This window comes from Pteropus medius, unplaced genomic scaffold, assembly GCF_902729225.1.
Source record: "Pteropus medius unplaced genomic scaffold, Ma_sr-lr_union100, whole genome shotgun sequence".
Classification (NCBI taxonomy): domain Eukaryota; kingdom Metazoa; phylum Chordata; class Mammalia; order Chiroptera; family Pteropodidae; genus Pteropus; species Pteropus medius.
In genome coordinates, this window is record NW_024340695.1 from 2,005,756 (window position 1) to 2,033,492 (window position 27,737).

The window sequence follows — 27,737 nt, forward strand, 5'->3', positions numbered from 1 at the left end:
GATTTTCCTAGGAAACTAGGTTCCTGGAGCTAGAGAGAGGTGAGAAGGAAAGGAAAGGAAAAGAAAGGAAAGGAAAGGAAAGGAAAGGAAACCAGTGCTGACCGAACGACTAGTGTGTCACACAATACCTGTGGTTTGCAGGGGATTTTCTCAAAATCTTTCATTTCTTGATGAAACAAACTTCACCATCCAAATATTTGACAGTATTAAATTTGTGTGTTTACAGGAGCTTCACAGACAGGGATCCCCAGGTGTTTCATTTGGCTTCTCAGTGTTTAATTTGATGAATGCCATCATGGGAAGTGGCATCCTTGGCTTAGCTTATGTTATGGCTCACACCGGTATCCTTGGATTTAGGTGAGTTTTTTCTTATTTTACCATTATTTACCCCCCATCCCATTTTGATAGTACAGTGAGAAGCAAACAGGCTCCAGAAGCTGGTGTTTACAGTTTCTGGTTAAATCATTTCTTGGGTTTTAGCATTTTCCTGGTATTCTTATATTGTTGCTAGTCTGTAGCTTGTAGAGATGCTATATAATTCGCATTTTTTATCCAAAAGTTTGGCTAATTTTAAAGAATGGAAACTTGATTCACACTTGTTCATAACCTTAAGAATTGGCTTATTTGCTGTGTCAAGTTGGCCAACGTGAGTCAAAATTTATCAACCATGCAGATCCCTTATAAATAGCAATTTTATGAGTGGAAGTAAAGCACATAATCTTTTCATTTCTCTCTATCTCCTACTCTCCTCCTACTATCTTGTTTCCTTTCTGAGACCAGACATGTGTTCTGTGCCTATTCCTTTTATCTTTCAAGACTGTGCTCATATGCCAATTGCCCCAAGTAAAAGGCATTCCTGGCTTTTCTATGTTCCCATAGTACTTTGTATATTCATTGTTATTATAATGTAATATAATGATTTGTTTGCAAGTTAGTTCCACCACTAAACTCTGAAATCCTTTAGAACTGGACCTTATCTTTAGCATGTAGCACCATGGTTAATAGAATGAATGATCAAGTTTGTTTATTAGTAGACACAGACCTATTTTACTAGGAAATTTAAAATAACTAGAGTCTCTTTTTTTGTTTGTTTTATTTTGAATTTCTTGATAAGCAAACCAACTCTTAAGTAACTCAACCTGCTTTTATTATGAGATATATTCAGAAACTTTTATAATTTTAAAACTTCAAAACTATATGTGACACCTTAGATAATACATAATCATAGGACTTATTTTATGGTTCCCTTTGAAAAACCATGTTTTATACTCCAGCGTCTTACGTGCAGATGTGTGCGGATGTATACCACTGAAGGTGTGCTCGCTAAATCATATCACACATCCCAGTTTTCATATGGTGACACCAAACTGTGATTTTGTGATGTCTTGGATGTCAGTTTACTGACAAATATATGTTCACCTTTCTTTTTGCTTCTTATTAACAAGTATTACGTGAACCACAAAGAGAACCACTGTGGACAGCTTTGTAGAAACTTGTCCTGTCAGTATCATCCTCTGAATAAGAAAGGGATTATGCCTGTTGTTTCTTTTCACACTGTTAGAGGACCCCAATTAACACATTGTTTGCACATTTTTCAAATTGTGTCATTAGAAGTATGTTAACTGCATTTTGGGGGGCAGGGGAGAGTTGGTTCGGTGATTGTGTGTTTTTAATAGATGCTAGGAAATATAGTCTTAATTCAATGTTATAAATAAAGACATGATAGAGAGATACATATCATTCTAAGGGGCGGGTTGAGGGGAAGTAGAGAGAATGCAATGAGATTTCACAACTAAAACTTTTGTTTAGACTTAGAATAGGAACAAATAGTCATAAAAGGGAAATTTTGTAAAATCATTGAATGGCTGAATCAGCAGTCAGCAAAGAGTGCTAAAGTAGGAAATTTTATTTTAAATAAAGTTTGTTTCTTTCTGATTTTTTTATTTTACAAGCAATATACTTTTCATTTAAATAAAATGTAGTAAATACAGAAAAGTACTTCCTTTAATGACTGTAATCCAACTACTCAAAGTCCATATGAACATTTGAATGTGAAAAAAATTGTCATAATAAGATAACATTAAAAAGAAACTTTTAGGGGAGTTTGACTATTTACTTTTTTATATTTTAGTTTCTTGCTGCTGATAGTTGCTCTCCTGGCTTCTTTCTCAGTTTATCTTCTGCTTAGCATGTGTATTCAGACAGGTAAGTAAAAACATTATATTGATTTATCTGATGAAGCAGCCCCTTGAGATCGTATGCACATACAAGATAGGATGTCTCAAATCTAATTTCCAGTGGGCATATGTTATTATCAGGTAGGGGGGTTGAAATGGAGAATATATAGGCCAAGAGAATATAAAAGAACAGGATATATCGACTCAGTTCTATTAGAGAATATCCAAGGACAGGATGGGAGGAGGAAACTAGCATTCTCGCCTGCCTTCACAACACACAACATAGTTTTCTGGGTTAGAGTATATTGGGGGAAGGACCTGAAAGGAGTTCAAGGAATCCAAACTTTATATTTGTGGAGAAGCAGTAGACAGGTGTTCATTCTGACCATGTTTCCCCTAGCATGATCATTTCCTTGAGGAGAACACCTTCCCAAAATAGGTACATAAAATAGAGAAAAATGGGATTATTCTGGCTGAAACAGGTGAAAGATGCCCAAAGGTATTTCTTGAGTTTTAAGACTCTTCAGAACATAGTTCTATATCCACAACTTTAGTCTATTTTCCTAAAGTCTGTCTATGCATCAGACACACCTGCAGATTTTTATATATAAGTGAAGATTTCTAAGCCTCAGAGATTCTAATTCCCAAAATCTAAGTTGGGATTCAGGAATATGTTTTTAACAAGTCATCTGGTGATTTTTCCACATAGCCGATTTAAGATCCATAGTTCAGAGCTGTAATTTGTGCTAATGCCTTTGGCCATCAACCTAAAGTCATACGCCCCTGCTTTCAAGGGACTTGGGCAAATGCAGACAGATAAAAGTACTAGGAAACAATGCAAATAGTAATCTCAAAGTAACAAGTTGTTCATAGTAGCATCCCAAATTCAGCCATAATAGCATTAAAAGAAGTACATTTGTAAATCCTGAAACTTCACTGGAATTTTTATGACGTTTTGAAATTTTGCTCTTTGTGAAAAAATTATTTTATTTAATTATAATGGTTATCTGGCATCTTAATAGGTTGTTTTATTATGGATTCTACTAAAAGATTAATGTTAGTCAATTATGTGGCAATTATGTTTTCACAACTAAATGTTTTGTTTTATTTCAGTTACTTGGGAGAAATATTCCATTTATGAATATTTTCAAGTAATGCTAAATATTTGTTTTCCTTCAATTTATCTACTTTTAACTTTAAAATTATGATGCTATCTGTTGTTCTTTTCTGTAACTTTGGTGCATATAAAGTGAAAACTGCTATTTTTCTTTCTTTCTTTCTTTTTCTTTTCTTTTCTTTTCTTTTCTTTTTTTTTTTGATGTTTGTAGCTTACTTGGTCCATGAACTAACTTCTTCATGGTTCTTCATACACACTGATGCACCTTCTGTTGATTGAATTTCTTCAGTCATTGTAAAATTCTCTGTGGAGGTAGGCTATTAAAAAATATACTAGAGAATAAAATGTAACTAAATTATCTTTTCAGTTTGTTGGACTATCATAAAGTAATATTATGCTTATATAGAATTGAATGGTCTGAGAAAGGGCTATTCTAAATCTCTACGAAAGAACTTTATTTATTTGGAGGGTAAAAGGTGAAGAGAAATATTTATCTTTATAAAAATAAAGGACTTCTTCATATGAAATTCTGCTATTTTAGATTTTATATAGGGTTTGAGGTCTGTCAGGACTTTTCGTGGGAGCTGAGGTAGCATATAAGGTCTCTAGCCTTAGTTTGTCCCCTATAAAGTGGTAATGATAATACTTTCCTCTTGGGATTGTTGTGAGAATGAAATAAAATAATGTATATGAAATGCCAGATCCTTGGTAGGTACTAACTTTTATTATCGAGTTCTCACTGGGGCAAAACCCTTCAGGATTGCAAGATGTTGTACACATTGCTGTGAAACAGTTGGCTCATTGCAGTTCTTTGGGAAAACATTTGTGTTCTGGGAATAAACTCATAGCTCCCCTCCTCTGGCCTCCACATCCCTCTCCCCTGGAGAGAATGAGAGTTCTAGAACTCTGCATGCTTCTGGTCAAATCCCTACTCCCTAGTCCCCGGTCTCCACTATTCGCTTAATTATTACCTTTATTTGCCTTGAGATCATTTGGATTAATTACATTATACCTTTTACTTCAATTTTTGTCAGTCACTTCAGGAGTCCTAGGTTATCCTTCATTTCCCAGACTCATCCTACATGGCTCTGTCATCCATATTCTGACCTCATCTTCCATTTCTCCCCAAATCCGGAAACTCTTCCACTTTGGTCAGTCAGAAGCAAAACTCCCGTGTACTTGACTCTTCTCTAAACATTTCCTTCACTTTCTTACTCTATGAGAACCTAAGTCATGTGAGAACACTGCTTTCCCTGTAGCCCTCTCAAGTAACCACTCTTCCATGTCCTTCATACTAGTCTGAGGATGACCTTCAAAATTCTGGGGAAAATGATTTTAATATAGAATTCTATACCCAGTTAAACTATCATTTGAATGTGAAGGTGGAAAAATATATGGTCACACACATATGTGCATGTGTGTGTATGTGTGTGCACACTTGTTACAGGAGGACTTGAAGCAATTTCCCCACCCATTCTTCCTCACCTCTAGTTCCATTTCCCAAAGTTAGCAACATTGAGAGTTTTTGTTATTAAGTTTTGGTGTTACCGTCTTAAGTCTACATAATATTCTTCTACTGTTATTTATTGGTTTAAGAGATCATATGTTGACATTTCATTGTGAAAAGCGAGGAGTAAGCTTGGGTACACTAATTCTCTCCTCCCCCTTCTAATTTTAATGATTGTTTTGTAACTCTAAATAATACATTTAAACCCTTATTTTTGTTACATGTGCTTTAGACAGTGTCTCCTCTCCATATATGATATTAGTGCTCCTTCTTTTCACCTGTCCTCTTTTTATTTCCCACAGTCTTTCTGAGATGCCCTTACATGGTCAGGTTGACAATATTTACTTTCTGTTTGTATTCATATGTAAGTCATTCATGTTTTATCTATATGTTGAGTCTAAAAGTCAAAAATTAATTAATAGCATTTATAGGATATGATTATGTAAATATTGTTCACTGCAGAGCCAAGCAGTATATGGGGATCCCAGAGCTTTCCTTATGCATGCAATAACACAGCCTCTGTGCCATTTGAAAGGAGAGTATTCTTAGTATTCCAGCATTCTAATTTTTACTGCATTGAGTTCTCCAAAATCATACTATATTTAGTTGGTAAACTGACATTTAAATACATATTAAGAAAGATCAGAAGTGGCAATGTAATTAATTGCATAGCAGACATTCAATAAGTGAAGGACCTGCTTGACACTATTAGGGAGAAAAATAGTGAGAGGAAAGTGCTTGAAAACACAAGAAAGAAAAATATTTCAAAATAATAAGGGTACATTCCAAATGGCCAACTTTCTGAGAGTTGAACTGTTTTTGAATAACTCTTGTCCCTCAATCCAGATCCAAAGATAATATTGCTGCTGCTGAAACTTGGGCTTTGTGCTGTAACCAGAGTTTATTAATTGTCCTATTTCATTGAAGAAAAAATGCAAAGCAGACAGAACACTGGAGTAACTAGCTGGAAATATTCCACTGCTTCATGGGAAGCAGCTTTCCAAATGATTCCTGTGGAGGCCACGGTCTTGGTCTAGCCAAAATAGCACTAATATGTGCCTTGATGGTACATTAAAGATGAAAATTTTCCCCAATTTATTTCATTAAGTTTTACAGCCATTCTGTTCCCTCAAAAACATAATATTGATTTCTTTAATATCAAAATATAATTTCCTAAAATAGATCGCTTATGACTGCTTTCAGTTATTTCAGGAGGATTGTGCCAAGTACTGCTCGTATGAATTCCTGTAAAAGGCTGAATTAATTTCACAGTTTTCAAAATTAATGTTATTCCTATTCAATGGGAATGTGCTATTAATGTGACTGGTCATCACCACATCTTATTTTGATATCTCTCAAAACCTCTTTTATAAATAAGATATTAAAACATTGATCATATGAAAGAACAGAAAAAAAAATCCCTTAGTAGTAGACAAAGTGACACTTAAATTATTAAACACCAGAGAAATTAAAAACTGCAGCTTAAATAAACCCTATCAGATATTAGCTGGAGGAAACAGAACTATTCAAATATGTTTTTTAAAAAGTAAAGTTTTAGCATACCATTATAGTAATTGCAGAATATTTGAAATTCCCCTCCCTCAAAAAAAGAAGAAAAAGATGACTACACAGCCACTTGTTTATAATTCATTCCACTCTTTTTGTATTTTGCTTTATGGATCATATTTGAATCCTGTTTTTCACTTAATATTGACATTTTCCATGTTATTATAAACACAGTTTTTAATGGCTACATATTATTCAATCAGGTATACTTACCATAATTTACTTAACTACTGTACCATTGTAGAGCCCTCGGTAGTTTTTTATTTTCACTGTAAATAATGCATGATGAGTATCTTTGCATATAATGATTTCTCTGATTTTTGTCTTATTTCCTAAGATGGAAGCTCTTAGTGGTCAAATCTTATAAATATTTTAAAAGTTCACTGTTCAGATTGCATTCCAAAAGTCAGTACCAGTTTATATTGTTCCCAGCATCTTAATTACCCAAATGACAGAACTTTAAAAGAATTTCACTAGTGTTGTTTCAGTTTATGTTTAGATGATCCAGAAAACCATTAAAAAGTGAATATGTGGAGATAAAGCATTTGGCTGACTGTGTACATATTTTATTTTAATAAAGCCTCAATGTTAAGCCAGAAACCATTATTCGTATTCATGATGTCTCAGATATGGGAAAGTGCTTCTGATTTTGCAACATAAAAGATATATGACAGTGACAGAACTGAAAGACTAGCCAGATATGCTGACTTGAAAGACAGAGTTAGGATTTGAACATTGTACTCAGTCTCCACTTAAAAGTCTAAGCCTTTTTCACTCTGAATTTGGGACTGTGCTGTATTTTGAAATATTTTTATAAAACTAGAAAGTAATAGAGAACAATTCGAGGTTGCTAAAATGTATACCACTATTGTCAGAAGTTGGAATTACAACTACCTCTATTATGCTGTTGGTTTGATTATATTTTCTGGAATAATAAAGGTTGTGTTCTATTTTTAAAATTACAAGTAAATGTTTAATTTTTGTAAATTTAAATAATTGAAATACAATTCTTTTTGGAATCTTTTAATATCATAATTTTTGCTTGTGGGAAAGTTATTTGCTTTTCATGTTTACTAAATATATAATCTGTACTTGCTTTATTCTATTTAAAAATAAACTCTAGTTAAACTTTTTGATGAGTATTATCATGATAATTTGCTCACCAACTGAGAAACCAGTGCAAAATGGGTCATTTTAAAAGCAAGTTATTTGAACAGAACAGAAATAGACTCATAGATACAGAGAACAAACTGGTGGGTTGCCAGAGGGGAGGATGGGAGAAACAGGTGAAGGTGGATTAAGAGGTACAAACTTGTAGTTATAAAAGAAATAAGTCACAGGGTTGTAAGTACAGCATAGGGAATATAGTCAGTAATATTGTTATAACTTCGTATGGTGACAGATGGTAACTAGACTTATAATAGTGATCATTTTGTAATGTACAAAAATGTAAATCATGATATTATGTACCTGAAACTAATATCATATTGTATATCAATAAAAATAAAAATATATAAAACTAAATTAAATTAAATAAAAGCAAATTATTTGATATATTTTCATGTGTAACACTGAAAAGTCTCCTTGCTTTAAATTCTTGGAAGGAAAGTTTTTCTTAAGAAAGAATAGACACAGTTAACATTAACATAAAAGAGACGCGAACAATGATATTGTTTTAATCTCATGCCTCATAGTGACCCAGAGACCTTCTGGAGACTTGGTTCACACACACATACTGTATAACAAAATTACCTTCTCAATGTCAAATTAGATAGAAGCTAACATCTAGAAATTTTTCTAGTTTTTAATATACATACCAAGGCTTTGGAATGTTAAACATAAAGAATTGTGCTCCTATGTAACATTAACACTCAATTATGTTTAGGAATATTAAAACAAACTAGTAAAAATTTACTGATTAAAATGTTAAGTTTTGTGATGACATTCATTTTAGAATATGTTTATTTGGAAAAAAAAATGTTGGCATTTCCCATAGGAGGAAAAAATTTCAGTTCTTAGTTTTGTAATTCTGCTTTTTAATTTTATGTCCTAAAATACAATTGACCCCTGAGCAACATGGGTTTGAACTATGCGGTCCACTTATATGCAGTTTTTTTTCAGTAAATACATTGGAAAAATTTTTTGGAGATTTTTTCACAACCGTGAAACAATTTTGTCAATTACTCTAGCTACCATAAAGGAATCATATCGCTGCTTCTTTGTTTATCAATGCATGAATTGTTATACATGTAAATATGAATTTCTTTTCCAAATTATATTTTCAAATTTGAAGCCTGGTGTTAATAATACATGTATCATCTATAGTGTTTTGTATCATATAAGACAGTATTGACGTAGGTACTAACAGATGATTCATCTTGGAAACAGATGACATGAACTTATAGTATCGATAAATATAGTACAGTACTATAAGTGTATTTATTCTTTATGACTTTCTTAATATTTTATTTTCTCTAAATTACTTTATTGTAAGAATACAATATATAATACGTATACAAAATATGTGTTAATTGACTGTTTATGTTATCAATAAGACTTCTGATCAACACTAGGCTATTAGTAGTTAAGTTTTGGGGGAATCAAAAGTTATACATAGATTTTTGACTGCTGAGAGGTCATCCTCTACATTGTTCAAAGGTCAACCGTATAGCTAAAATCTGCCTCTGTAAGATTATTATTGAAGTCTTTCCTTGTTAAAGCATAAAGCTTCCTACTTAAAATGAAATTGTGTCCCAAATTCAAAACTAAAATGTCCTTGTCCACTGTGTTTAGTAGTATGTAAATAAATTTTTAAAAATATTTGTAAAATCCAAAAAGTTTCTAAATTCTTTGATCAACCCTGATAATAGAGTTAAAATTTTAAATGTATACTTGGCAAAAAAAAAAAAAAAAGTTAATATTTTTCTTAATTATTAAAACTCATTTTTTTCAGGATTTTAGTGTTTTCTTTTTGGCTTTGTTGTAGCATATAAAGACTGTATACGATTTTTTAAAAGCTTATTTTTACATATTTGGCAGTCTTTGTTTATGTAAGTATAGAGGAGTTTTTTGTTAATTTAGTGACAGTTTAAAGAAAACCCATGTATATTTTTAGTCCCAAAATATTAAAACTTGCTTTAAGAAATGATAAGCCATATCTTTGACTCAATAGGAGATGTGTGTTGCTGTACTGATTCTTAATATCTGCTAGTCTGCTTCTTTTTAGTGTAAGGACTGTAAGGTTAAGTACTTTTCAAACAATAGGATTATACAAATGTTTTTACTTCTCTTATTTTTACCAGTGGTGTCGCTAGTTAGAACATGAGGCTATATGGGTGTAGGACAAATTTAGTTCTTTTATAAGCCATTTAATTTTCATCTTTTCTGTAACCATACTTCTTGAACATATGGAATAAAAATATAACATTATACTCTTTTATGATGAAATAGAAAACGTGTGCCCTACTAATTGGGGGATCAGGGTATTTCTTCTATCATGAACACATTATCATCATTGCAGGTAGCTGGAAAAGTGATTGTCTGTGAAAGTATGATACAACTTTCATACTTTATCTAACTTTATTTACATATGCAATTATCATAAACCATTGCCAACAAAAACTTACATTTGGAAAGTGTAGTACGCAAGTACTGTGAAGTGAGAAGTGGGGTTGTTCTTCGGTAATTATTCCATTTGAATTAATGCAGCCTGGATGGTTGGTAGACAATCTTGTGATTTGCTAAGCTCTATTTATTCTAAGAGGACTCTTTCCTGACAGACCATAAGTCTTCAAAAGTTTCCCAGAAAGTGGTTACTTCTGTTTTAAATTTAATTTGACCATCCAGTATCTCTAAGGTAGTAGTGGAATAGATCTTTTCCCTTTAAGTCTTGGTGCACATATAGTTTTGTGTAAAAGTGAAAATTATAATTTCTCTTAACAGCTGTAACATCTTATGAAGATCTTGGACTCTTTGCATTTGGATTACCTGGAAAGGTAATTTTTTTTTTTTTCCTTCTCACTATGTCCAGAATCCAAAAAGGGATATTTTCCTTCTGTTCCAGTTGAAAGAGACTAGTATAGATGAGAGAAAGAAATTAGGTGAATAAAAGGAAACTAAACTGAAGACAGACAGAATAAGGGGAGCAGGAAGAGAAAGAGAAGAAATCTCTCTACACTCCTTTCCTAAAAATGCATCAATAAATTTAATTCAACACTTAAGTTTTTTAGTGTTTTTGATCCTAATGAGAGCAATCACTTGAGTAATTTTAAAACAGTAACAATGGCCTGTTTTAAGTTTTCATTATTAATCTTGATTATATTCTCTGAGCCAATCCTCATAAAGATAGGAGAAGAAGCACCGTATTAAAATTAGAGCATGACTATTTACAAAACTGATAATTAGAAGATCATATCATTTAAGAGCTGAACAGTGCTGATAGATTATCTAGGTATCCCCTCATTTATAGGTTAGGAAATTAAGGCCCAGAGAAAGGGAGGGGCCTATTTTTCCACAGTTACTGAAAGCCAGTATTATACTGTAGGACTCTAGACTGTAAATCTACTGCTTTTGCTCCTCAGAATAAAAGAAATAACAGCAGTATTTATTGGGCATTCATTTGTGATCGGCATGCTAACCTAATTTAAGAGGTAGGGAAACACTGTCTTCTTCCACAGGTGATCAAGATTTAAATATTATTAGTGCTGTAGTACTTTTCTATTTCTGAAGAGCTGTCATACTTCTAAAAACTGTTTTCATGTTGTTTCCAAACAGGCCTTCTTCTTTTCGTTTTTAAATATGTTGTTTGTTTTTTTTGCTTGTTTATTTTGTTTTTAATCTAAAAGGATGCTGTGTTTGTAGAAGGCTAAACTAATTTCTAAGAATAGAGTCTGGGAGGAAAAAGATATGTAATGGGGGAAAACACTTTTATTTACATTCAAATTAACTTTGTTTTAAAAGTGCAAAAGGGAGTATTTTAATTATACTATGTAGCCTCCTGTTTTGGACCTTATCTTAATACCTGAAACTTGAACAAAATGGAAAATAGTTACTTGAGGGTAAAAGGTTTGTTAATATCCCTAGTAACAATTACTCTTTCCTGAAGATCAGAATGTTTGGTATAATCATGATCGATTTCCTGCATTCAGTTTAACGAAGGAAGAAGGAAACTTAATTTAATATGATCTATAACATGACTCTTAAGCATCATCACCGTTATTTCACACTAGTATTTCCTGCATTCCTTGTGTAACAGCAGTTCTAAAAGAGGAGCATGGATTGCTGAGAGTCCCCTTTCCTAAAACTAGAATAGTTGAATTATCATTTTAATGTGCGCACCTGGTACATAGTAGGCAAGTACACAGAGGATACTCTAAATGAGGAGTTATTTTTGTTTGTTCGATTTTTTTATATTTCCTCTTCACTTCCACAATTGGGTTGAAACTTTCCTATTTCTTTCTTTCCAGATATGGATATGGATGTGACATGTGACAGGATAACATTGTTCTGAGAATTAAAGAAATATTTTTAATGTTTTTTGAACTCTTCTAAGGAAAGTTTTAAAAATTATTTATACCTTGATTTATTCACCAAACAAATATTTCTTGAGGAAAAACCATGTGTAATGCACTGTGCAAGGTGCTGAAGACACATGGATAGGTAGATAGACTGACTTTGTAGATCTTTAATGCTTACATTCAGCCCCCAAATAGAAAGATAATCATCAATAAGTTGCTATTATTGCCTTTTGCAACATATTAATAGAAAAATTCACTTTTCACGTATGATGACAGCAGTTACCATTTGCATATGAAAGATAGTGTCCAAAAGTTCAAAATAGTCTTTTCATAAATAACTGACATTTTGGAACTAATTTTTAAATGAGATGACATTCAAAGTTTTTCTAGAAAATGTCAGAGTGGCAGTCACCATATCTTCAGAGACATCTTGCCAGATTTTCCTATCATTAGTCCTGTTCTGCCTACTTCAAGGTCTCAATAACTTAGAGTGTTTCCAGGACAGGCAAATGCTGTGCCACTGATGGAATTCTTACTAGCGGTGGGTCTGAAGGGTGATCTGTTCCCAGTCCATGTAGGACCAAATGATCCTAGATAGCTATTCAGCTCTAAACATTCATTGGGAGTGCAGAGCCACCAAGATTTGAGTGATCAAAGGGCCCAGGGGCAAGCAGAATGTCTCTTTCCTCTGACCACATCTCATTACCAAGAATGGTTAAAGTGCTGTCTTGAGTTTCCAAGGAATCTCATCAAAGATCAGACACTTACAGCCTGCAGGCTGAACTTAGTCCTCAAGCATATTTTGTTTGGCTCAGATCCTTTTATTTTTAACTAATCGCCAAGAGTTAGAAAATTTTGAAAAAAATTCAATTTCTGACTGCACTGGATCCACAGTCTCACATGCCAGCAACTGGCCAGAGCCGAGTACTAGCTCCCCCATTTTGAAAAGGGAGGAGTTCACCAATACTATATTATAGTATTTATCATGTCCTGTTGTCTTACACTCAGCCCACTTCATATTCTTGATTTTGAAACATTTAGCTAAATTTTCAGATTTGAGAATATGTGGGCTTTAAAGTTTTCTGCTCTAGATTATTGATCCCTGAGACAGGAATGTTCAAAGGCTTGATTTATACCAAGCTGGTATACTCAGAAGACTGTATCATTTCCTTTTATGCAATAAACCATTGGCGCAGTACACCTTAAGCTGTCTCAAACTACCTACTAAAGCAATGTGGTAAAACCAGTAAATAGGGGGGAATGAGACCAGATAGAGTCAATTTCAATTTTTGGGTACTTTGATAATCACTGATTACTAGCTTTTTAGTACTTTTAACTGTTAAAAATGACTGCCAAGAAAACTTTCAAAAGTATTCTTTATAGTAACCATGGAACTGTTAAAGAACAGCTTTTTATGTGATGATTATTAGTTTTATGTATTACAAATGGCTGGCAAAATTTATTCTTTCCAATTTCTCTTCTCTCGAATTCTGCATCTGTTTTTTAGTAATAGTTATTGGATTTTAATAAAATACTGATCCTTTAATTTTTTCCTTTTCATCTTCTGAATACATTTGTTCTTTTATAGGTGGTGGTAGCAGGCACCATAATAATTCAGAATATTGGAGGTAAGCAATTAAAAGTGCACTGCTTATGCATAGATGTAACGGAAATGATTTCCTTCTTTGGTTTCTTGCCTTACTACATACAGGTCTAGCCGGGAACCTGAACCTCTGTAGACATAAGTATCTTTGGAAACTCTGCCTATCGTCCTCATTACTCTTTTTTGTAAATCCTTTTTAGTGGCCCATCTGGACAATCGCTTCTAAATCAGTTTCAGGTAAACCCTTGATTTCAATCTTGCTATTAGATCTGCAGTACACCTCTAAAGCAATGGCTTTCTGTAGCTGTGGTAGTGGTGAGATACTGTTTGGGAAAACTCTCCAGGTGGTTCTAAAATATTTCACCTCTACTTTTGTCTTAATCACCCCCAACGGTGTTTACTGCTTTAGCAAAAATGGTGTTCCATGAACTATGAACAATCAGATGTGGACAAGCAAAGTCCTCTTGTAACAAAGAAATTAAAAAATGACCAAATGTTCTAAAAAATAAACCTGAAACAAATAAACATTCTCACATTTATCTGTTACCTTGTTCCCATTGAACTATATAGAAACAAAAATTACTATGAATCGTAGACAGTTGTTGATTAAATGTATTAAACATTTAAATACAAAAATAGGGGGATTATGTTTATATATGTTGTAAAGATGTTACGAAGTGTTGAGCATGCTTTTACCATTAATAAATGCTATTAATTTAAAGGAAAATACAGAGAAAGTTGACATGCACTTTGGTCTTATGCAAGATTGTATGGTCAGAGGAAATTTTAATCTCATTTCTTACACGTAACAGTTCAAAATAATTTAGAGATGACAGCTTTAATAAAGTTCAGCTCTGATACTCAAGGGATCTAAGCTATTTCACTTTAAGTATTATTCAACCCAATTCCATCTTTAACGGGTTTATTGGTCAAGGAAAATATTAATATTTCAACAATAAATTGCAGTTGCCATTGTTTTGGAAATCCTCACCATTCATCTTTTAATTCTTTGAATGTTCATGGGAAAAAAAATGTTATCGAATGAGAAGAATGCTTTCTTGGATGTCATACCAAATAACTTCCTTCTAACATATACTACCTTACTCTTCAAACTAGAAATCAGTAAAGCTAGTCTCTTCCTTTATGAATCAATGCCATTGATTTTAAGATCTACTTTGGAATAACTTATTTTATTTTAGCAAATATGTATTGCTTAACTCCGTACTTTTCTCTAATATGAATATGTATTTTGATATTTCCAGCCCCTCATTATCTTCTCCATATGATTACTAAGAACCATTACGTTTTGTTTAGATTAGATTGAGCTATTGTTTAGCATTGTATATAGAATTTTCAATCCAGGAATTTAGATCCAAATTTGTGACCCTGACACAATGCTCACTGTTGTACGTACTCTCTATATCCTTCACTCTGATCCTTTCCTTGTTCTCTAATCTTGTATGTAACTATTATTGAACATGACTCTGTTTTAGCAGTTGCTGTTATTAGATTAAAGTTATCTCTGTATGTGCTTTTCTCACCCACTATATTGTAAGCTCCTCCAGGGCAAGGATTATGTCTCATTTCTCTTCGTACTCCCAGAACCTAGCACCATACCTGGGACTTGATAAACCTTTGTTGAACTGAATGGAGCTGAATATGATTTGTATCAGTTATTTTCAGGTACTTTTAAGTATTCTGGATTTATTTATCAAGAAGGGGAGAAAGGGGGACTGCTAGACTGATCACTATAAATATTTGAAATGCTGAACATGAAATACAGAAAAATTCATTATTATTTCAGAGAGCAGAACTTGTACTAATGGGTAGAAGTCTACAGTGACGCTAGTTCAAGTTCATTTAAAATACATTTGTAAACTAAGCCGTGTGATAATGGAGATGACCTACACTCCCTTGAAAATGCTCCTTATCCCTGGATGCATTCAAACAGCTGGTTGGCCAGTTGTCAGAATGTTCTAGAAAGGGTTCATGCACTTGGTGGCAGATAAATCATCAGTTCTCCCAACTTAAGTTTGTTGATTTGCTTGTTTGCTTTGTTTTAGAACCTTTTTTAAAATGACTTAGAAGCAGTCATAGCATTTTTTAATGTCTCTCAAATTCAGAAAAGCCAGTGATACTTATTTAGTTTTTAGAATAGTCCTCATGACTTCCTTTACATTGGTTAAAAGTTTATTGACAGCCCATTAAGTAATAACTGAAACATATCTCAGAAGTTTTTTTCTTTTGTCTTAGACAGGTATGCATAAATGATTCCTTTATTATAGTAGAATTGGAAGCTTGCTCTTGTAAGCAAACCACTGGGTTGGAAGTCAGATACCTCGAATTCTATCTATTCCAGTCTCTGCCCTTGGGTAGCCATGTGTCTTGGGGAAATCCCTCTCTTGGCTTCAGTTTCCTCTTTGTTAAATTGCTAGGGGTAGGATGGGAAGGAAGGATCTTAATTAAAGTCTATTCTTACCCCAAAATTCTAATCCTAATTTGGTACTTGGAAACGTGTTAATTCTTTCTGAGCATTAAAATATTCTTATTACAAGAAAGTTCAGTGGGAGGATTATACTTAATTCAAAAGATGATTTGGTCTTTTATTAGGTATCTTTAACAAATCATCAATTATTGCTCTGAAAGCTTTCATAAATGTTGCTCCTTGTCTGAAAAGGGGATTCTCAGTTCTTGGAACTACGATTAGGGCAGCTGCTGAGCCTCTAAGGTTAGTGACTAGGAACTCCAGCCTTCATATAAGAAGAAATATTTCAAATAAGAAGAAACACTTATTTGTGAGGATCTTTAATATGTGTGCATATGACTTATTTAATGTTCTTTCTTCAAAATGGATTTTTACATTTTTCTTTATTAATTGGAAATACAGTGGATATTTATAAGGTGATATAAAGTGTATAGCATCAGATTGAATTTTTAAACTCACATGCCTATCTGCATGAATGTAGTTCAGATAGCGTTTTTCGAAAGATAGGCTGTTCATTATTAACATAAGTGGTCTGAGTTTTTGCGGTGATTGTTTAGAACCGAAAAATAATATAACAAATTCTATTTAGGTCAAGTATTCCACTAGACACTTTAATTATACTTACAACAACTCTTCAAGGTAGATGATATTATCCTCATTTTATAGAGGAAGCGATCAGGGCTGAGAAGGAATAAGTAACCATTTACCTTTACCCCTTAATAAAGGTGGGACTCAAATTTTGCTCTGTCTACTTTCAAAGTCGTTATTCTTTCTGCTATGATATAGTAAATGTTTTAAAAGCCGTGAAAAGATTAAATGTTGAGGATTTTAAAAACTCCTTGGGGACAGGAACTATGTGTTTTCATAACTTGACCTAGTTTCTGGTAGAGGAACTCAATAAATAGTATTTGTTGAATGAATGAGACAGTTTAAAAAGTTCTACTTAAAAGCCTAAGATTTTGCCTCAAAAAGACAATTTTATAAACTATATATATGATAGAAAGAAACTAGAAAGCCAGTAGAATGATTTGTAGTTTAGAATTACATAAAAATTAAAAGGTTCAAAGTATTGGGGAGAGTTAAATCTTGGGTAAAATAGAAAATATTTTGAAATCTACTTTCTTCAGGTTAGGTAATCATGTCTTAGATTAATGCTTCCTAACTCTTTGTAACATTTAAATGTTTCTCAGTTTTCTTGAGATTCTGTGCCCCTGATGAATCTATGAGAAAAATGAAACAGAGGAAACTTTAAAAGCAAAATGATCATGAATTGCTCTTGATCAATATTTGTTACATGGATCTTTTAGTGAAGACCCAGTTTATTCCCTATATCTCCATATTCCATAAATCTAAGTAATCTGCTCATTCATTTATGTCTTTAGCACCTAGCACATAGTAGGCATTTAGTAAGTAATATTTATCCTAGGAAGAAAGGAAGGAATAAGAGAAGGAGGGAGAGAAGGAAAAGGCAGTGACCTGACTTGGTACTGCTTTAGGAGGAAAAGAGAGTTGATCAGCTGGGAAGAGAAGACCACAGAATATATAACTGAACATATTGTTTCTTTAGGAAAGAATCTATTGTCAGAACTTCACAGAAAATCTTTTTTCCCCCAAGATCAATCAGACATTAAGTATTAGTCACAGGGCACTAATGTGGTCTAACAAAATGATTGGAAAAGTTTAGTCTTTGAATAATCTCTAAACTTTATGATAGAAAAAAATGTGATTCACTAAATTTAGTGCTCTTATTCTTCGGATATGGGAAGCTTTGCCTTTGGAATATGGAGAGCCATATAATAAAATACTACTTAAAAGCAATTCCTTATCAATTCCCAACACGAATGAATTAGAGGCATGAAATAGACCAGAGCTAGAGAGAGCCCTCAGTTGCCCATTTTCTCAGGAGCTGGAGTGGCATTTGCTGAGAGTGATTGCTGCTGGGACACAAAGTCAAAAAAGAGACTTCTGAAAGTTTTAATATTTAATGCTGTTCCAGGCAAGAGAACTCTGGTTTAGAGTTTGCATTTAGTGTACTACTAGTAAAAGGATTAATGCTGTGTTGCATTATGAGATTCTTTTCTTAAAAACCCAGGTAAGTAGTTACGTGGTTTTAATTCATTTGAATTCCTGAGATAGGCCATCCAGTAGGCTAAAATATTCCTAGAAGCTAAACAATAAACCCCAAATCATCTTTAGTCAAGCTAGAGAAAGTTCTTTTAGCTCTTACAAGTACATGGTAGAAGTGAAGTTATTGATGTTATTTCTGGTTTCATAGCTTGCCCAACGCAAAATGTGGAAAGGCGAGTGGCTCCTAGCAGTATGTTAAATTCTTATTTTGTTCTTATGAAATATGAAGGACCACTACAGATTGCATATTCTTTCCTTAGTTCTTTAAAGCTCCAGTTCTTTAAAGGAGATTAAATATTGAATCACTACTACATATCATGAAAGGAGAACCCTAAACATTAATAGTCTTACTAATACCTCCTGAAATAGCTCGAATGACCCAGGTTTTCCAGTCTGGCACACATCCCACAAACCTTACTCTGTCAGCCTTGATTAACACCTCGGTTTAGGAATCTAAATTTTAAGAGAAACTCAGCAGCCCTTTTATGTACTGAAGCAGCACAGTTACTAAATCTCATAAACAGGTATAAATAAGATCATTTCCAGTTGAGAACTATAAAAATTTCAAAGTCTCAGTATTTTTCAAATTTATGATTTTAGACATATTAGAAACAATTTGGTTTTACTTTCTTCCTGTTTCGTTTTTGTTTGTTTGTTTGTAAGATAGTGAAGTCTTTTGATGTACTAATTTGTATTGTCTCCTGGGAAACTGGGATTGGGTGTGCAATTACAATGTGCTGCCATCTGCTGGTAAGATCATCTGTAGTCAAACTGCAGCTTTTTGGGGCCTGAACAATATTGTCCAGAAATTTTAGAAAGCACTGCTTTAGAATAGGAGAGATATAGGAGATTTGGAAGGGTTTTTTTTCACAAGTACTTCCTTTGACAAAATTTACTGGCAACATGTCACTTTAAAAAGTATTAGAAAATAATGCATTTCTTAGTAATAATTTTTATTGAAATTTAATTATAGGATTTTCAGAATAGTAAGTATTCTGGTCATTTTTTATTCAAATTTAAAATCTTGATAAACGATAAAGTAAAGATATATTTTTTCCCAGGATTATAGGGGAAAAAGTTATATCATATATTTTGATTTCCATTTGTGTACAAATTAGAGAAATCACATTGTTTTCAGCTTTTAAAGAAAACATCCTTTTTATAAAAGATATTGTGTTGTGTACTATTTTGAGTGGGGATAGACTTTCAATGGTATTTGGACATTTAGTAGGAATACTAGGTCAATAAGACATGTTGAATAGAATAAACCAGGTACTATCCATGACTAAAAACATGTTTGAAGTAAAATTGAACCTCACTTAGGTGAACTTATTATTTCCTCCCATAGTACACCTGTTTAGGGCTGACTGACTAATCCTTTAAGAAGCTGCTGAACTTCCTCCAAGCTGAAAACCTAATTCTGTTTTAAAAATAGATGTATGTAATCTTATCTTCATATGCGTATTTTACGTGTTTAACAAAAAGGATAATTATTTTTGTAAACCAACAATTTCTTAGGCCCAAACTCCAATTGAGGCTTTGTCTTTTTTTTTTTTAAGGAGTCCTGGGAAAATAGTCCCTAGGAGTACAGGGTTTGTGGGAAGAGGGATTGGTTTTTGTTTTAACTTTTTTAGATTTCAGTATGGTGTTAATATCTCAGATATGTAAGAATAGGAACTATTCTCTTCTGAACTACAATAATAGCTGTCGATGTAGTAGGATCATAGTGTAGCATCCTACCCTGTTAGGTAGAGTCCTATCAGAGGGTTTTATCATGGAATTCCTTAGCTTGTCTGAGGAAGCTTGGACTAATCGCTTCACCAAACCAGCTAACAAAAATGAAATGAATTATATTGAAAATACATGTCAAAGCGAAATGAACATTATAAGTGTTTTTCAAGCTTCTAATTAATGTTCTGTTATATAAATACTTTATTTTCTTTGAACTCAACTGTTAAACTCAGCATTCAGAAGCAATTTTTTGTTTAAATGCTGATGAATAAAGAAAAAAGAGTAATCCTAGGGAGTGGTCTTTTTGATAGTCTTTCCATATTTTTCTTCACTGTGGTGTATTTGTTCTTCACTTTTCTTCCACACTTTCCCATAGCAAAGAAGTTAATAGTGCGGATTTCTCAAGCCAGACTGGCTATTTCTACCATTGCTAGCTTGGGCAGGTTACTCCTTTGTGTCTCCCTATCTTCATCTGTGAAATAATATCTACCTCACAGGTTTGCGGTGAAGATTCAATGAGGAAATAACTTGCAAATCACTTAGGATACTGTCTGGCGTTTAAGAGGCATCCAAAACCCCCAAATGTTTGCTCATACTTATTCTGCGGGGCCCTTTCTCTCCCCTTTTCTGTTACTGACATCTCTCCCCGCAACCTCCATGCTCCCAACTCTTGTGTTTCTCTTTATGATTAGGTCAACCAATATTAATACCTTACTCCTTGCTATTGCCTAATCAAATTTTACCCTGTTTTAGTCATTTCTTAATGTAAGAGTTGCTTCTCCACATGGTTTTTAAAGAATACTTTCAACTTCTGTGTCTTGATTAAGTAGACAGATTTTTAAATTTCCTTCCCAGGGCAGTTTCCATTAAATGAGTTTTATTAGTTATGTTTAAAATAAAGGAGAAAAGAATATCTACTTAGTTAATGTAGTGAAACTAAATGATTTGTAATGGTCGAATACCTGTCATCAAGGTATGTCTTCTAGCACTACTTACTGGCTTTGGTGGTGTGTAGGCCAGAACCACTTAACTATGACCGTGGCTCTTATGGATGACCCTGTTACAGCTATTAATTTAAAGTACAGCATGGTGTGTCTTGTATTAGGAGGCTATGCTATGTATTGGTGTCAGCAAAATTCATTTACAAATTCTTGCTTATGACCTGTCTCTAAGATGTCTTTAAACACTTCCTTATGCCATTAATAGAAGACATGAGACAAAAGGTGTGACAGGCAGCTGTTTGATCTGGTGAACCTTTTGGTTAAAAACAATGGATATGTGAACTTTCTTGTTGATATTATCTCTAAAACTGTTCCGGTTTATTTTATTGAGCTGATTGTTCTTTTCATGTGAATCTAATTAAGATGTATTCCCTAACTTAATGTATATTTTTTGTTTCCTCTTTGTATTATGTATAATATCTTACGGTACTAGTCCTTGCATGAAAGTTTACTTGTGGTTAAGAAAAAATAATTTAGACAGTGAAAAAGATAGTGTCTGTCTTTGTTTCACTTGCTTGGTGGGGTTTTTCCCCATCATGAACTCTGTGTTTTTGTAGCTTTTAAAAAAAGTACCAGCATTCTCTAAGAAAGAAGCAATATTTTGCATGTTTTATTATATTTATATCTTATATGCTGAGGTTTTTTTTTTTTTGAGAGAGAAACATATGTTTGGTGAGTTCATATTTCTTGAAATATTACATGATTCTTTATACTGGAATCTAATGAAATAGGACACACCTTTGAAAACCAAAGAGTTAAGGCTATAACAGAGGATAAAAGTGATCAGATGATTAGCCAGGGGCTAATAGAAATTCTGGGAAGAATGACAGATTGTATATTAAAAGAAATATGATCTCATATTCATTGAAGCTTTTTACAACTAAATATCTAAAAGAAATAATAGAAAATTACTCAAAGAGATGAATGTCTGAAACTTTAGAAATGCATATGGTGTTGGATTAATCCAAGCAAGAAAGACTGATAGGCAGATAATAAATTACATTGTGTAGGAAGTCTGCATTTCTTGTTTTCAAGGTACTTTTGTTTTGTTTTGTTTTGTCTTTTCCTGGCAAGATATATGTAAGTAGCTCTAGGCCAGTTTCAGAAAATTCAGTTCTTGATTTTCATCATCACACCATATGTGTATGATTCTTTAGAATAGATAAAGTATTATAAACAGAGGCTCTAAATCCTTTAGTAGAGGAAATTAAACCTTCTGTTCTGTGCCAAATTGATAGCATTTTTCCTTATGAGAGTATAGACAATATAGAACAGATTTTCACTTACAATCAATTGTAATGCCCCATAAGGAAAAGACAGTTTGAAGAAATGTATGGTACTTCTGTTGGGGAAAAAGCTATACTTCAACAGCTGTACTTCTGCTGGGGAAAAAGAAATAGTCATAAACTGGAAAATGTGTATATGTACATTTTTATTACAAACAAGTGATTATTTACTTAATTGTTCTAAATTTTACTTTGCCAGAGATACATAGTATTTTATTTTTAAAAATTGAGAGTATATGTTTGTGTGTAAGTATTATATATCTTTGTATAAATTTATACACAAACTAGTATCTATCCTTTTTTCTCCGTTAAGTGGTCACAGCACTGTAATTGTGGAAAAGTTCAACTACTTTTAAATATGTTGATTGAGAAATACACATTCTTCTTAAACTATTTGAACCTTTTAATCAATTTTCTCCCAGATTTTTGCCATTCAGACTTGGCATTCATTTGTGTTCTTAGTTTTTATAGGTCCAAGGAGAAAGTGAAGTGTTTCCTGAAATATATATATAAGTAATAAAATTAATCTGCACACAGAGTACACTGTTTATTCTTCATGGACATATTCTTGTTGGCTCTTTTTCAATGTATACTTAATCTCTGGGGGATAGAGAGATTATTACTCTGTTAAACTAAAGTTCTGACTCCAAATCATCTGGGTTTCCTAAGCTTAAACTCAAGTATGTACATATAAATGAGTTCTGTTTTCTGTAACCATATTAAAACATTTCCTAGTACGTGAAGGAAGGTTTATAGGATTTGTTTTTTGGATTTGTTTTTTTTATAGCTACATCAGAAATAGGATCATTATTAAAAAACTGTAAAAGTTAGTTATTTCTTCTGTCCTGTCAGATAAAATGTGAGAAATAATACTGGTTTCAGGTTTTGATTACATAATAAAGATGAGCCCTGTTACTAAAAAGGAATAAAAGTTGTAAGTTTTGTTACTTTAATATGCTTAATGGTTTTCATTGAATCTTTTGTAATCTGTTTTAGAGGACAATTTAAAATGTAACTTACTATGCATTTTGTTTTTGCTTTATAATAACATTTCCATAATGTGCTTATGTGTTGAGTGGAGAGGAGAGCAGAGAAAGGGAGAGGGAGGGAGGGAGACTTCTTGGAGAGGTCTCTCTAATAAGAAATAATGAAAGTTATTAACTATACTTATTAAACTCCTGTTTCTATATCAGTGGTTGCTAAACTAACCTCTAATGCCTTGAACAGGGATGATACTTGTAAGATATTTTGCAAAACTTTAAACAAAATTTCTCTTATAAATGGCCTATACTCAAGACCCTTTCTTTTGTTAAACAAAGGATACTTAATGAGCTTACAATTATTCTTCTCTACAAAGTTATTTATTTCCATTCTTGGTATATACTGGGAATGGAGATAAATAACTCCATTTGGAAATATATGTATTTGAGGATAGTGCAATATGAGTTAATCTTCCACGTGTTGTAATAGACCTAATGGATATCTGCGTTTCCGGCTAGATTATTCTTCAATGGTTAACAGTTATAGAATTCTAACAGGAACTCTTTTTATTCTTTTTGCAGCTATGTCATCTTATCTTTTAATTATTAAAACAGAGCTTCCTACTGCTATTTCAGAATTTTTGTCTGGAGACTATAGTGGGTAAGAAAAAATACTTCACATTGTGTCCATTTATTTATTCAATAAATATTTATTAAGTTAATGGGAAATAAAACAAACATAGGACCTACCGTCAAGACACAAATTAGGCAGAGGCAGAGTAGTAACAGAGATGAAAACATTCAGCTTATGTTTACTGATGCTCCATTATGTACAAAGCACTGTGCTATGAACCCTCTGATGCGCCCAGTGTAATCCTTGCATTCCACAGGGCTATGATAGGGCTGGACATGTATATGAGCTAGACCTTGGAGAAGAGTAAAGGAGAAATTTTTGGAGATGTGAAAGATTGGGTGGAGGGTGGAAGAAGCCTGAAAGTACCGATAGGAAATGTCTTAAAGGAGGAAGTAGTGATACTGCTGTCACTTCTCAGCTAACCATAGTGATAAAGATAAACCATACTGATAAAATTACAACCATGCTTGTGTGAGATTCCTATTATAAAGCATGATTTGAAAAAATAAATTATTTTCAGAGACTCGTTTCATTTCTTGTTTTTTAAACAATATTATAAACAATACTAAACCACATTATATCTCCTTTCTCCTTATTTTAAAAACACTGGGTTCTAAAGACTGACTCATCTCTTTTTATGGGGAAAATAACAAATTAATTATACTTTTCACTATAGAGAACAAGAAATTTTGAGAAAAATAAACTCGAAAAGACAGTAAATTTTTTTGTCATTAAGTTATTTCACATAATTTTTAAAGTACCACAAAAAAACCTATCAGACTTTTAGATTTGAATGTTTGGTCGTTTTGCTCCAGTATTTGAACTTGCTCTAGATTTGAAGGGCAAGTTTTCAAAATTTAGTTTTTAGCTTTTACAACTTGGCTTCCAAGAAAGAATTCTACTTAAACAACTGCAAATATATATTTATAAGGAAAGTATGTTATACTTTAGATCTGAATATGAACCATCTAAAATGGTTAAAAAAAGTAGGTAGAAGTTCTGAATGATTTTTCATTATTAGAAAATATCATGCTTTTTTATAGTACTTTATAGTCGACAAGGCTTCTACACTCATTATCACATTTGATGCTCCAAGTATCTTGTTTTATCTACAGCTTTAAATAGTTGCTTTTAATTTTTATGCTCCTAGTTTGATAAACAATTCCTATAAGAAATAGCTATGTGAAATTCACTTTTGCACTCATATTGAAGACAACTTCTATTACTCAAAAAATTCTATGTGATAAATTTCTTTTAAAATTTAGAGCTAATGACTCAAGGCAATATGAGATAGAATAAAGAATGTTAGATGAAAAGTAAGGAGGCATGTGTCCTGTCAATTTCATATTCAGTAACCTCAGGAAATTAATTTAACTTCTTTTCACCATATAACTTAATTTTGAGCCTTGGGTTTCTTCACCTGGTGTGATACCAGCATTGCCTTCTTAACCAAAGCCATTGGGATTATCAAATAAAATATTATATGTACATATGCTTTTGTAAGCTTATAGCATAGTGTAAATGTGGAGAATTAAGAAATTCCATAATGAATGTCAATTAGACCTCAATTAAAAAAAGAAAAGAAATTCCAAAAATAATACTAACTTATTTTTTTCTTATTTGCTCTGCTTGCCGGGAAGGTTAGCGTCAAATCTGAAGGTATTGCATAAATTATGTTAATCCTAATAGTTAATACATGTATGTGTTTTTCTTGGTCCTGAATTTGGTGACTTCTATTTACATTTTTAAAAAATTCTTATATGTATTTGTGGAAATAGGAAGGATAAAAAAATACATAAAATTTTAGAAATAATAAAGGTAGTATGTGATGGAACTATTAAAACTTAGGTCTTCTTTCTCTGAAAGTGATACTTTTTGCCATAGCTTCATTTTAAATCAATTGCCATGTACTTTTTTTCTGGTTAGTTTAAAAAAATAGTTATCCCATCTCACTCATGTTAGTAGAAAATTGATAAAAATGTCATTTTTACCTGTCATGCATGAATTTTTAAAACTATATACTTAAAAATACTGTGACCAGTTTGTATAATCTGTTACGATGTTTTAAAATTACACATTTTTAATAGCTTTATCTTGTTTAAAATGCAATATAATTTGCTTATATTGGTTAGAATAAAGATAAATCATTAGTCTTTAAAGCTTAATGCTGTAAAGTAATTAAGAAATTGTATGGTAATTTACTAAACTATGGAAGGCAGTTTATTTCTAAATAAAGTTACATAGCAATATTTCTTCTATAAGATCAATATCATATTGATGTGCTTTTACTTTAGGGTTTTAGTTCCAATGACTTGCACTTAAGATCTTTTAGGTGTGCTAATTTTCTGGGTTGTCTATGAGATTTGATATACCATTGTGAAATATAAACCTTTACAAAGATGTCATCAAAAAGAAACTGTATGTTCATAATATTCTAATTTCAAAAATTACATTTAGAAGTCAGAAATATAATACTTATACCAAACTTTTGTGTGACATCTATATTTTTCATAGAATAACATATTTTAAAAATCTATGGCTTTTAAAATTTGGAAGCTCTCTGTTAACATTTAATGATCTTGTCAGGGGAATATGATTGACACAATTAAGTTGTCTTACATTTGAGTTACAAAATTGATATGAGATGTGAATAAGATCCTAATTCAGAACATATGATACTCTCGTTTCATTCCATTCGTGAATGAAATTAAAGCATCTTATAAATAAATCTGGTTTTCATTAAAATATGGAAAAAAACATCTTGATGCCAAAGCATTTGAAATACAGCTAAGGATTTATACTCTATATTTCATACTTCGAACATTTTTAGCATATAGGATTAAATCCACAGATCAAACAAGTTTTCTAGGAAGTATAAAACTTTTTACCCTAATTCTATTGGCTTAAAGAGAATGTATATTTAGATCACAGTGGGAAAACAAGGGCTCTGTTATTCTTTTTTTCCTCCTTTTAGAAACAAAATTAAGGTTAGTATAGTCTTCTAAAATCTTGATTTATAAAATATATTTATTTAATTTGTGCTTTTTGAGATTTCTTTTTACTGGTTTGTATTTCTCAGGCTGGGGTTTTATTTTGTTAGTTTAATCATTTCTGTTCTTTGGAAATTCATTGCCAAACACAAATCATTTGACTGTGACATGCACATAAAATGGAAACTGACTTTACTGTGCATTACTGTGTTTCCTTTAGTGTTGATGAATGGTAAAGAAAGGTACTTTATTTACAATTGGCTTTATTAATATAACTTAATAGGATAAGAAATGATTAATAATAACCAGTAGCCAAGCAGGGATAGAGAAATTATGTTTTGAATACAGTTCTTTTCATATTAGGAACTTAAAGTTCAATCTTGTGAAGAAGAAAGTACAATCTAGAGAAAAATGAGGCGGTATCTGAAAAATACCGTAAACTCTGACTATGCAAGAGAGTATTTCCATTGCTTCTATATGTAAGGTCACACTTATCCTTTTGCAGATTTTACCAACATATAAAATGAATTTGTTGAATCAGATAATCTGTGAGGTCTCTTTAGCTCTAATGTGCCATAGCTCTGTGATTCTGAGTTGCTAATGGGAGAAGGTAACCTTATCTTCAGACCCACAGTTCAATGTTTTGGGCAGTCATGTGGCCTTCTATGGACCTGAGCAAATTGTGATCTGAAATAGTATAGCATCGTAAAGTATAATATAACAGTGTAAGTTAGAAAGTTCAGGATTTCCAAGTGTGCCCGTTCTTACGCCAGAGAGAGGAGTGAGTCTGGTCCTGGGGGTTAACGTGCTGCTCCCTTTGCACACCTCTCTCTACCTTCATGACAGCGGGGGCAGCAGAGCTAACAGATGGAATCTGCTTGGTGCTCCTTGGGGCCCTTTTTCTCCTGGCGCTGCAACTGTCTGGGTCTGATATTGGGTCCCAGAGGGAAGATTTCAGGCATAGAGCACTGGGTTTTTGCCAGTTTAAGAAGTTGAGTTGCTAGGTGTCTCTCGATG

General features: G+C 32.7%; 1 protein-coding gene across 5 annotated transcripts in view; it reads left to right on the plus strand.

Moving 5' to 3' along the window:
* Window positions 1-27,737, plus strand: part of SLC38A6 (solute carrier family 38 member 6) — a 52,488-nt gene that overhangs the window by 1,041 nt on the left and 23,710 nt on the right. For 4 of the 5 annotated variants that reach the window (XM_039864358.1, XM_039864352.1, XM_039864383.1 and 1 more), the window contains exons 2-6: window positions 227-357; window positions 2,132-2,205; window positions 10,310-10,362; window positions 13,472-13,511; window positions 23,679-23,757. In XM_039864358.1, coding sequence (XP_039720292.1) covers window positions 227-357; window positions 2,132-2,205; window positions 10,310-10,362; window positions 13,472-13,511; window positions 23,679-23,757 — 377 coding nt within the window. The remainder of the gene's footprint in view (window positions 1-226; window positions 358-2,131; window positions 2,206-10,309; window positions 10,363-13,471; window positions 13,512-23,678; window positions 23,758-27,737) is intronic. The other variant, XM_039864365.1, reaches the window with a different exon arrangement.